The sequence below is a fragment of the Solanum stenotomum genome, chromosome 1 (assembly GCF_019186545.1).
Source record: "Solanum stenotomum isolate F172 chromosome 1, ASM1918654v1, whole genome shotgun sequence".
NCBI classification, from domain to species: Eukaryota; Viridiplantae; Streptophyta; class Magnoliopsida; order Solanales; family Solanaceae; genus Solanum; species Solanum stenotomum.
The window spans coordinates 895,452-907,921 of NC_064282.1; the positions used below are offsets into that span (position 1 = coordinate 895,452).

The window sequence follows — 12,470 nt, forward strand, 5'->3', positions numbered from 1 at the left end:
CTTACAAATTGAATATTATTAAAAAGATAAGAGTATAAAAGTATAGTTAAAAATCATAACATATTATCTTTGTCTTGGATTGTGACAAAAGAATATTATACTATTGGTCTAGATGCATGGTGCCAAAACACGAGTGTCCATTAAGGTAGTGACTCGTGAACAACCATGGTACAATATGTAATAATCATGGTAGATGAGAAGTTGGTATTGAGTGAAAATGAGAGGCCACATATCTCTACTCGATGAATTAATAAATACAATCTAGTGATAAATGGCATATGGGGGTTTACAAAAATGAACCCACAGCATTGATCCGTGCATGCACTACAAATATTATTTATAGGCCAGCATTAGATCGATCCTCGATTCCGGTCCACTTAAATAAGACGTTTTATATAATTTAATATGATATTAGAGTAAACAGAAGTTTTGAATTCGAATCTCACTATCACGTGTTGTGTTTAAGAGAATGAATCAAACTACAAGTGAAAATGAAATATAATAGTAAAACAAAACGTTATCTTTTACCATAATATATCAATGCCAGTAACAATGTGCTACAACTAAGTAGTTGTTGTTGGACAATTGTCTCTTAAACCTCAAGTCTAAACAAATTAAAATGATTAAACCATCACTTATGGTTTCCTAAACACTCATTATAAAGAAAAGCCAAAGATTAAATTTAAAATTTTGTGTGTATTCACTAGGATCTAGAGTAAAGATTGGAGAACACTGTCAACACCATTACCTAACGGGTGATTTATTATGATCATATTTTGTATTATTATGATTCCCTATCCTAATAAGACAAGGTGCAGTTGCCTACTAACTCTTTTTTAGGAAAAAGAATCTATGACTTTTTAGTCACTCACCTAATTATTCTATATTATAGTAATAAAAACTTTATCTTAGTTGCAAAACGTACACATATTTGGCAAGGGCAGGAATTTTGGGTGCACATGGCCTCGAGACAAATCAACTCCCATGTGCATGCATGACCTACCAATCGTATGGACCACTTCCAAATATCTGTAAGACAGATTCAAAATTTGAAATATATAGATTCTAGATAAAAATATCTTAAGCATATCGAGTAAATTTCTTATCAAAAATATAAATTTTACGCTTTAACTATTGAATTTTGTTGAACCTATAAATTCAGTTGTAACTCTACCACTATCTATAACAATCTACCTTGTTTTCTATGTTACTGATTTCACTGTTTTGGCTTTTATACGTCAAATATATAAAAGTTAAAGTCACCTACAATAAGATTAAAAGTTCTTTTTTCAATTAAAAAAAAACTTCTACAACAAGCTAAGAATTTACTATCTTAAAGAGCATAGGAATACATTACATCAGATGATTATAAATCTTAAAGTTCATCATCTGAACTGACAATGTCTAGTTCTATCATTTTTTCTTTAACCTGTTGAAGGTTTTGTCCTGAATTTTGTTGCCCCATTTTTGGCTTCTTTTGATCACAACTGTGACTTGGTCTTGTTTCACTTGGATTCTTTCTCTTGGTGGAGGATGGCCTGAAAAAAAGAGTAGATTACCCTGTCACCAAACAGACAACATAATATAAGGTCAAAAAGTGCAACTTTTCTTTGTGCCATCTCTGTCACCTTTCGTTTGTTGTCACATTTCTTGTTTGATCTCGACCAGTAATAGATTCTTTGGTATTGTTTGAGTTCAATTTTCCTGTAACACAGATAGAAATGCAATGAGCAAAACTAGAATTAAGAATGTCACAGATGTTAGGAGAACTAGAACAGGTTCTAAGAACTAAAGTTTTAACCTGTAACTTGACTAAGAAACCTTATTCCCTGAGAATGTACATTGGTAGTCACTTTCCCTGCATTGCTGTTCATGAATAAGTATCATCGAGTCAGTAATGACTATTAAGCAATATGCGAGTCAACATTTTTTCAAGATTAAAGCAATGGCACCAAGTATCTTGAACAAACCTTAATGCCCTTTTCAATCCATCTACTGACAGTAACTTCAATGGTGCTTTAGACTTTGTGAAGTTTGTCTTGTCAGCTAAAGGATTAACGACGTAAATTCCTTCAGACTTGAGATGATCTCTGAAACCCGTTCGTAGGTTCCTGAATTTGATAGACCAACAGCAATTAGAGAGCTGAAGAAGAAATAAGAAATAAGTTTTCAATTCTCCAAGTAAATGCAATATTGAGAGGTTGAGAAGGTAATCACTCACCCGCCTTTGAGTTCAGCCCTCATGCTGGACGAGTATTTCTCAGATGTTTTCTGAAGGAACAAGTAACAGAAACACAATCAGTTCATTAATTTCTTTCGCTAGTAAATCAAGTTTCAGTTAAAGAGCACATGGAGAAGGCGGAGCAAGCAACCAAGCAGACTTAATATACAAGTGTATGCAGTAAATAGGTTACCTGCTTATGGTAGCTGCAATATGTTCCACGACGCCTGCAAATGTTCTCAATCCATAAGTTTTATCACAAGGAGTAGAACAACAAAAACGAGTTTCCATAGGCTCAATATTATTGGGTAAGAAGCAACCATAGTTTATGATAATCTGCATAAACAACTATAGTATGTAAGCATCTCCGTATCACTCTTGTAAAGGGAAAGCCTATTACTTTTGTACACAACTTGACCAAGCAATTGCAGTAGCTACTATATAGGGATCGCTAGCTAGTTTACAAGATTACACTTTTCATTCTTCCACTCTTGCCATGGGAAGGAGGACTACAATGTAGAATTGAGACACAAATTTCATATTGTCTCTGTTCCAAATCAAAACAAACTGAATTAAAAGCCACATTAATGACTGGATGAGGACATTATCATGGTTAAAGCAAATCAAAACCAAACAACATGTATGCTATCTAAATGAGAATTGTGAGGAGCAGCAGTACTTCATTCTTCGTATGTAAACAATGGATACCTCTTATGTAAGGACCAGGCAAGATCACTTTCACCGCCCAAGGCCATGAAACCTCCAAAGTGATAATCCAAATGTTTTTATAAAAGGGAAGAAGAATTTTACTTTAGACTGCCCAAACCAAATATCAAATCAAGAGCATGCCTCTAGAACAAACATGAGACATCTGGTCACCTTGTAATTGGTGAGAAACAGTGTACTTACCACAAAATTGAGAATAAACAAGTAAACGGAAGAGCATTTTATGCATATCTCATGAGCATCTTATTGTATCTGACAACCATTTCTTTAGTACTTTGCCTGAAAGTATTCAGTTCATTCACGACTATATGCATGTAACGAATAACAATACATAAAATCAGAGGTCGTACTTATTAATGATTACAGTGCAAGCCATCCCATCCTTCCTTTTCCCCTTGCAAACTCCATAATCCACAGATGTGCCTATCTTTAAAATGTGACTGGATGAATAAACACTCAACGAAAATCCATGTTCCTGGATAAAGGGCATTGAAGAGGCATTAGTAACCCACCATAAATCTTAAAGAAAATGAACTTATTGATAGGCATGATAACAATACCGAGTTGTCCTTGCGTACACTGCAATTAAACAACGCAAAAACTGCACCAGCCTTTTCATTGCAGTTCTTCTGATAAGCATCACCAAAAACAAAAAGAGAAATAGTTTTTTCATCCAAAGATCCAACTTTCCAGATTGCATATGTCTTCCCTGTTGAACTTGTTCTTGGTTGCCCCTTCTCGGTTAAAACACCAACAGTTGCCCAACAACCAGAAAGGGTGTCGCCTAGAAGCGAATTCCTACCAGATAGTTAAATATATTATAATATAGTCCAACAAAACTATTCAGGTGACTCAGTCAGCATCTTAACATACCTTATTGCTGATAACCGTATGAACCTAATATCAGCAAAATGGTTGCTCAGTTCAACAGGTGAAACTACTTGATTTCTGAGTGAAAGGATGAAGTGTAAAAATATTAGTTGGATGTTGAGTATCTAAATAGACCATTCATATGTAACTTTCTTGGCACAACATTAGAACTGAAGCAACCATCTATCTCAAACCAATCTAATCAAAGCATAAACACTAATGCAACTTCACCAATAACAATCAAAGTTGGCCACCATTTTAAATTAATGGAACTAACATACAAGCACCTATGTGGCATTTCTATCAATAGTAACCGCAAGCCAAAAAGCATCTGATGAGTTTTTTAAGAAGCCCAAATAATACATTCTCAGTTGGGACTTCCTTTCATCAAAATTTGAAACGTAGGCAAGTAAATTTACTGTCATCTTGAAAAATTGGAAGTTCTACAGAAAATATCGAAACAAAAATATGCTAGCAACATTCAAATTCCAACAGCATAATGAGTTTGACAGGAAAATGCATCATGATCTCTGCAACAAGAGCCCATTGGATATGCACCCATAAGGCCTATGTCAAAGTACATACCTAATTCGCAAACCCGAAAACTTTTCAACGTCGGCATCAGTTGACCCCTTTGTATGCTTTGATTTGGCAGCTTTCTTGGCAATTTCAGTATCATAATCAAGACAATCCTGAACAGCATCCCTAAACACAGACATATCTGCCTCCCCCATTCGCTTTGGTGATCCATCATCCGACAAATAATCTGTAAAATAGACATAACATTTTTCAAAACAACCCACAGAAATTTTCATAAAAATAATCTCTCAAATCCAATAGATTCATATCAAGAAACATCTACCTCTACCTATACAACAAATAGATTTCTTAGCTGTTAAAATCCCAAACATGATTTCGTCATAAACTAATCAAAACAGCCCACAGAAATCCCATATAAATAATCAAGAAACTAATTCATTCTTTTTATGTGGAAAAGAAATCAAGAATAGATTTAGTTTCTTAGCTCTTAAGTGAATTTGATTAGACACAAAAAACAAGATTTGGACATTTACCTGGGAAACGAGATGAAGGAGAAGCCGGAGGGGTTTCCAAAACCCTATCTGGAAGTGAAAGAAGGAGATCCAGGTCTTCTTGGTGATTCGATTTCGACATTTTTTTTTTCTGAGAAATTGATGATTCAAAAATAAGATAGGGTTTTGTTTCCTTATTAGTATTACTCTGATGTGATTTTAAATTTATTTGAAGTTTGGAGGGAGATTGAAAGTATATGGCGGGAAGCTTTATGCTTTGAGGGCTGAGTCTCTCTGCAACCGGATGGAAATGGGCTGGGCTTTCAATTTACAGATTGGGTCTTGATTACTTTTATAAATTGGGCCCTGATTACTTTAATGGACTGGATGGTATCCAATACTTTTGAGTTACATTATATATGTATAAAGTACATAAACCCAACAATTTGGGCATTAATTACATTCTATCTCAAAAGTTTTTCAAATTACAATAATCTGAGGTTTTTCAAAACTTGGAGATACACTTCTCTTTCATCTGATACATAGCAAACAATACATAAGTTATGTATTAGTTACATAATTATAAACCAGATTCATTATGATTTAGGTTTGAAATAATTGTGGTTATATATCAACAATAACAATTGTACCAGATACATTGTACACAAACAAAGTTGTAATTTATCTGATAGAGGTGGAGTAGAGTGAATTATCTGGATGTTGAGAGAGATAGAAGGAAAAAAAGGATTTTTGTAATTAATTCAAATGGTATAAATTTTTAGAAATTATGATATCTTAAGTTGTGTAATTACTTAATTTTAACATATTCAATACTATAACACGACACCTGTGAAAGTTAACACAAGAGTTGAACAAAAATAACTCTAGCCCCAATTTTTAAAAAAAAAGAATTTAATTTGATGTTTAGTTGTAAAAGAGACCTCCTTCAATGTAAAAACAATAAGATTTTTAATTTAATGTTTTACTTGTAAAAGAGACCTTGTTCAATGTTAAAACTAAAAACCTACAAGTTCTCCCTATTTAAATTAAAAGCCTTCATTTCTCCCTATATCTCATACAACTTCATAAACTACATAATGAAATCCCCAATACGAGCATTATTATTTTTATCTCTCTTATCTTTATTAACGATAACGTTTACTTCCCAAACAACTTATTATTTATTATATCCTTTTGTGGGTAATTTTTCTTTTTTGGTGTTTATCGTGTGGTATTTCAAGTGCTATTTTTGGTGCTTTGAGTGTACATTTGTTGATCAGTTTGATGAACCATGGGATTTGGGTTGAGGATATAATAGGGAGATTAATACGAATCTTTCCAAACGGCCTTCTTTATGATTTGATTTTAAGTCTAATACAAGCTTGGCTTTTTCTTTATTTCAAGAATAATCTATCTATCGTAATTTATATATCTACTATATATCTTATGCTCATTATATTTATGGATCTATTTGCTCCTAGACTAAATACTACAACTATAGCTCTCACGCTCGTTTTCAAGGGGTGCATCTATGCTGCTATAATTTTGTTCTGTAAAGGAAGCACATTATATTTGGGCTGGGTTATCCTCATTGTACCTGCTATATTTGCCACCTATATTTCGGTACGTTTTATGATATTCTTTTTAGTTTTGCAAATTAATACTTGGAATAACATAAACCCTATGTTTTTTTAGGAGATTTGTTCTAATGATTTACCGCAACATCGGTTGATATCTTCTTGGCTGGGTATTACATTAATCTCTCTTCTATTTTTATATATATATATTGAGTTTTTCTTAACTTTTTTCCGTCTTCTGATGATTTTTCTCATTTTGCAGTTTCTATTTGAGGCCCGTATTCGGATAAATTTATCGATATTGATACTTGAGAAAGTTGAAAACAAATTCGTAGCTGCAACAGTTGTTACTTTGCTTTTGGGAGTTTTGGTATTAATTTTTTCTTTTTTTTTTGGAGAAGAGTAGGATATAACATTTGATTGGTTTCTGATGTTTATGGGATAATGTTAAGACTTTAATTAGAGCTAAATGTGGACCCTAAAGAAAATTATAGTCTCTTATTTTTCATATAATATAGGGTTAATTATGTTTTTGTTGTTGATTTGTCTACATCTTTTATTCAAACTCTACAATTACGTGGAGTATCAATAGTTTATCATATCTTCATAAAATTAACAAATATACTTATACTTTGTGTTTTTGTAGCAAATATCCTCTTTTAATTAGCTATGCATTTTTTGCTCAAGAAAGTAATTTTTGCTGACCAATTACCATAAGTTTAGTGACCATCCATACGACTAAATCCTTTACTTGATTGTCTGTGAATTTTTAATATAGCACCTTTCTGCCATGATATGGATAATTATTATATCATACAAAAAGAAAGAAAAAACTAAAACAAGTAATTAATGACTAGAATCAAATAGACGTATCGTTTAAAATAATAACAATTTTTATCACTTATAATAATTCTAAATCACAATATATAATACTGGATTCAATGGCCTAACCTATATTATATGTTTCAACCAACCCATCAATAACTAATTAATCTTTGTTTGGTACAACACACTTGACTTGGACAGCTAAAGTCTTAAAGATGTTAGGGCATGGATCCTTGTTTGGTTCATCAAATGTTACTCTCTCAATTGGGATAGTACAAGTGTGCTTTCCCAAACAATATTTTTCTGCAACTTTAATACTATTTTGTGAAGTGCAAGTTCCCATAGTGAAATTTCCACATGCACCATCTGGATCACCATAACTAGCAAATTCAACTTTTTCGATCACATTATCATCGGGGCAAGTTAAATGAGCTCCTGCTTTAAGATCTTCAACAACCGGGCAGAATTTACTGCCAGAACTCTCAAAATTTTTAACATTTGGAGGATGATATTCCGTGATCATACTGCAAATTGTGTCTCGATTCACTGTTACAATTTCTATTTTTGCTGGATGACCTCCTGTTTCTTCGAAAACAACTAGGAGATTATTATTTGGCTTCAAAAATGCTCTTGGAACATGATACCTTCAAATCAATTTATAAATTTAATACTGTAAGTACGTATCATTTTTTTACCTTTCAATTTATGTTTTTTAATTGTACGTAATACTTACTCAGATTGTGTGGGCTGTCCAAGGGGAGAGAGGAAAGAAACCCAGTAACGACCGAGACTCTTACCATTAACCCACAGCATACCTTTTTGCATTTGGTCCATTTTCAAGGCCACTGGATCAGTGCCTTCAGGGGCATCGAAATATGTCTGTAACAATATCCCAAAATAGTCGAGAAAAATATAATCAATGAACTTTATCTATAGACTATATATATAGGGTCTGGAGAGGATAGTGTGTACATACACACTATATTTGAGAAGGAATAATTTCCTCCAACTTAATTACCTTATACCAAGTAACAGGTCCTGGAGGAGTACCAGTTACGGGAGTCCATTTTACTTTCTGTGCACCCTCTTCAGTGAATACTTGTTCTTTTTCTCCAGATACACCAACCTGAAACAATGATTTGGAATTTTACTAGCTAGTACTAGTTGATTTAATTTATTAACATTTGAATACAAAGTACTATTGTCAAATATGCATATATACCTCATGTCCCCAAACATTTAGGGTGATATCAAGAGTTCCAGCCATTAAACCTTGAAGTGTCACAGCACGGGGTCCAGCAAACCTCTTTTCCATATAAGCTCCACTATTCTGTAATACTAGTATTTATTAGCTTCTAATTGTGATCCATCTCTCATCATCATTCCATCTCCAATTTAAAACGATCAAAAGATTAAATAAATACCGGGTATCCAACTAGCTCACCCAAAAGGGTGATGTCATTAACTCCTGGTTTCAAGACGACCGGTTGCCGGAAAACGAAGCTTTTATCAATATTGTTCCCATGCCCAAATCCTAAAAAATAGTATCAAGTTAAGAGTTACAAATATTTATAAACAAAAATGAGGCAAGTCATTTGATCCCCATGTTGATGGAAAACATCAAACACACCCTAATTAATTAAGAGATATGATTAGAAAACATACCAACATATTGTCCATTGACAAACGCAGCCAATGCATGGCCCATACTTGCAACTTGCAAGACAGTGAGAATATCAGATCTCATGGGCAAGTCATGTCGATTAAGGTTGATGCTGTGTTTTAAAAAAATAATATATATAAAAAGTAAAGTCAAGTTTGAGTTTAAATATATGCATAAATTATAGTACCTTGTGGAATACCACGCGTAGTCTGATTTATCTTTAGTTAAACTGTAGAGCTCCAATGGTTCCCTATTCTTAAGTGCCAATTCACTGATAGTTGGTACTTTTTCTTGATACATTTCCCATTTAAGATTCTTTGCTTTTTCTGATGGTACAAAGTTTCTTGAATTGTGTTGGGAGACTACCTGTTTACTTTCATTCCAGTTATACAATACATATAACAGTTGAAAGAAAAACAAAATTAAGGTGGATTTGTTTACCGTTTGAGTGTTGTAAACGACAGTCTTACAATCAGCTAGAATGCTAACTGATTTTTCAGGCAAGTAATAAGCAGCTCCTCTAAATGTAACGTTGGAAGGTTGAGTGGTGTGATTGTTGGTCAAAAAGGCAGCACACATATGCTCAGCAGTGTTCTCATACACAGTGATCTGTATGTATCAAATTACACATCATCATAATCCAAGTCACATAAGTACTAAATTTATACTAATAATTACATACGTACCTCAAGGTCCTGGTTAATCTTTTGTACTGTGGGAGTACCCCAAAGAAGAGCCCTTCTTGATAATCTCAAAGCTCTGTGCAAGTCTCTCAAGTGACTCCATTTCGGGTCCCTCATTAAACCTAATCCATCAACATTTAATTTAATTAGTTTATTAAATCAAAGTACTTGGATAGATAGTATTAATTAGTTCATATAGAATAATTTACCAAATTCATCAAGAGGAGCCTCATCATAATAACGAGTAGTCACGAAAGAAGAACTTGATCTTCCAAAGTTTGTTCCACCATGGTACTGAAATTATAATAAAAAAGTTAAAAACACACATGTTAATTAGTAATTAGTTAAAAATTAAATATGTTGATTTACCATGTAATAGTTTGTAAGAGTCCCATTTTTGGCAAAGAAACGAGCCACAGAAAAAGCAAGATCTTCTGCTGATCTTTGTGATGGAGGGTCTCCAAATGTTCTATACCTGTATTTCATTTTTGTTAACAACTAGGTTCCTTCAAATATAATTATCAGTAAATTAAAAATTATACATATACCATGGTCCAAGTGTATATGTTGTGTGTATATATATAGTATAAAGTATATACATTATCTATGAACTTTCTATTTATTTTTTTAGATGATCGAATGGTTCAGAATCATGGAGTAATTGGTATCTAACCATTAGTTAGTGAAATTAAACTCTGAAGATTGAACTTACTGGGCAGTCCAATTTTCAGTCCACAGAGAAGGTTTGTTGGGCCCATTAGGTCCCGTGAAAGTATCCGCACAATGCCTTCCATTGCACGTGTTTATCTGATGGAAACAAAATATTTTAATATTGTGTTATTTAATTTCTAAAGTATTTTTTTCTTCAATAATAATAATTTTATAGAATAAATTAAATGAACGTACTACTGTAGGAGGGGCCTCTTTTTGCTTGCACATAATCCAGGGAACACCATTGTATAATCCAACAGCCATATTTGCTGCCCACTCAATATATTTCTTTCCATTCTCTTTATAAGCAGCTTGGACATTGTTGTACTCATTTTCTATCTGTTAAGTAAAAATAATTATTAAAAGATTTAAGTTAACGTGTAGAAATTAAAAAATTACATTTTAAAAAGTTATATCACCTAATTTATTTTCAACAAGTTGTTCTAAGGTAATTACAAGTGATCAATCTAATAAAAAATTGATTGATAGTCTGTTATAACAAGTGAAAATATAATAATACGCACGGTTAAGATTACTAGACCCTCCTACTTTATATTATTATTATTATTATTATTATTATTATTATTATTATTATTATTATCTGTAGTTATTTGATAGTGTGCCCTGTGTAAATACACTATACTATTATTATTAGTACATATAAAAAACGTTAATTAAATAAATTGATAATAAACCTGAGCCAAGATAATGGGACCTCCTTGGGGTGCGAACAATTTCTCCTTTTTCATCAAATCAATGACCATTTCTGAATATTTTTTCATGTGGTACTTCAAAATGGAGAAGACAAAGAGAGAACAAATCAATCAATCAATCAATTAAATAAGTCATTAAAAAAGTATATATTTAATTAAAAGTATGCAAATTGTGATTACATACCACAAATGGCTCGTTATAAGAACGGAATGTGATATTTTTAACCTCTCTTAACCAGTATGGAAACCCTCTGTTTCCATGATCAAAAGATTATTGGTTAATAGGTCATAATTAAGGACCATAAAAATAAGAAATTAATTAGTTAACACTGCATAAATTGTGTAAATACCCAGAACTCCATTCTGCTTCAATATAAGGTCCAATTCTGAGAGTTACATACAAACCCTGTTCAGCTATCTCCTTGATGAATTTGACAATGTCAAAATTTCCTTCAAAGTTGTACTGTAAATCAACCAACATTAAATTCTAAATATTCGAATTTGCGAGTCAATGACATACGTAGAACAATTTTTTTAACACTACCGGATTCGATAATTTATATACTCACGTACGTACGTACGTATGATAATAAATTCTAAATTTGTCTGAATTACCTGGCCTTGAACGGGCTCGTGAATGTTCCAGAACACATAAGTCTGGATGAGATTAATACCTCCTTCTTTAGCCTTTCTAATAATTTCTGGCCACATCTGTGTGTGGGGAAAATTTGAGACATAGTAATTAAGTACTAAATAGGTCAAAATAGCTAGCTAGAATTACAATTTAAAGTCACCTCGGGAGGACTACGGGTATAATGAATAGAACCAGAAAAGAAGAGTTCCCTATTTCCATTTACGATCAAGGAACGGCCATCGTAAGCTACGCCACGGGGCTTTTCGTCACCGTTCACCGATGTAACCAACAAGGAAATCAAGAGAGCTAACGTTAATAATTGAAACATTTTTTGTTTTTTGTTTTTGTGTTTTTATGAGTGTATTTTGTTTAAGTTATTAGTGCAAATGCAAGAGCTATGTATGTAATTGGAGTTTTACTGTTTTAGCTAAGAAGCCTCCATCAGTGAATACAATATGAGGCTTGTAGAATTTTTCGTATTTTACCTGATCTATTCTTTTGTGTTTTGTTACTTTCTTGTGGTTTCTCTAATTTCTCAAACAATCTTTTAAAATATTTAATATAAAAAATTGTTATTTAAAATGTCTTTAATTTTTTTTTAAGTATACAAACTTCAATTAATTAACCAATAAATTGATGCTTACATAGTTACTTTTACATAAAAGAATAAATTAGATATATAAGATATCAAACTCCGAATTCTTGATTTTTATTAAAAACAAAGAGAACAATTATATTTATCAATTTATTCTAAATCGGCAGACAAACTAACTGCTCTCAACCATGGCATAATTGAAGCTCATGTCCTCAATTTTT

At 32.5% G+C, this 12,470-nt stretch overlaps 2 protein-coding genes across 2 annotated transcripts; both read right to left on the bottom strand.

Annotated features, from left to right (window-relative positions):
• Positions 1–1,302: 1,302 nt before the first annotated feature.
• LOC125874617 (uncharacterized) lies at positions 1,303–5,040 on the bottom strand. The gene is made up of 11 exons (XM_049555535.1): positions 4,891–5,040; positions 4,403–4,583; positions 3,821–3,895; positions 3,508–3,745; positions 3,298–3,422; positions 2,415–2,448; positions 2,222–2,271; positions 1,971–2,111; positions 1,802–1,866; positions 1,629–1,704; positions 1,303–1,538 (listed from the first exon to the last, which is right to left on the bottom strand). Exons 1-11 carry the CDS (start codon positions 4,988–4,990, stop codon positions 1,376–1,378), a joined length of 1,248 nt encoding a protein of 415 aa, XP_049411492.1. The 5' UTR covers positions 4,991–5,040; the 3' UTR covers positions 1,303–1,375.
• Positions 5,041–7,407: 2,367 nt separating this feature from the next.
• Positions 7,408–12,014, bottom strand: LOC125853687 (beta-galactosidase 13-like). Its single transcript, XM_049533413.1, has 18 exons — positions 11,815–12,014; positions 11,636–11,731; positions 11,371–11,483; positions 11,205–11,271; positions 11,003–11,095; positions 10,503–10,646; positions 10,309–10,403; positions 9,966–10,071; positions 9,806–9,890; positions 9,600–9,718; positions 9,355–9,522; positions 9,101–9,279; positions 8,916–9,025; positions 8,675–8,784; positions 8,473–8,580; positions 8,269–8,376; positions 7,984–8,129; positions 7,408–7,894 (listed from the first exon to the last, which is right to left on the bottom strand). The coding sequence occupies exons 1-18, from the start codon at positions 11,980–11,982 to the stop codon at positions 7,414–7,416; spliced, it is 2,496 nt and encodes an 831-aa protein (XP_049389370.1). The 5' UTR covers positions 11,983–12,014; the 3' UTR covers positions 7,408–7,413.
• Positions 12,015–12,470: the final 456 nt, after the last annotated feature.

Coding starts and splice junctions, on each gene's coding strand:
- LOC125874617 (XM_049555535.1), bottom strand. CDS start 4,990: ATGTCGAAATCGAATCACCAAGAAGACCTGGATCTCCTTCTTTCACTT. Junction 1,705..1,801: donor GTTTCTTAGTCAAGTTACAG/GTTAAAACTTTA, acceptor TCTGTGTTACAG/GAAAATTGAACTCAAACAAT. Junction 1,539..1,628: donor AATGTGACAACAAACGAAAG/GTGACAGAGATG, acceptor TCTTTTTTTCAG/GCCATCCTCCACCAAGAGAA.
- LOC125853687 (XM_049533413.1), bottom strand. CDS start 11,982: ATGTTTCAATTATTAACGTTAGCTCTCTTGATTTCCTTGTTGGTTACA. Junction 11,732..11,814: donor ATACCCGTAGTCCTCCCGAG/GTGACTTTAAAT, acceptor CCCCACACACAG/ATGTGGCCAGAAATTATTAG. Junction 9,719..9,805: donor GGCTCCTCTTGATGAATTTG/GTAAATTATTCT, acceptor TTGATGGATTAG/GTTTAATGAGGGACCCGAAA.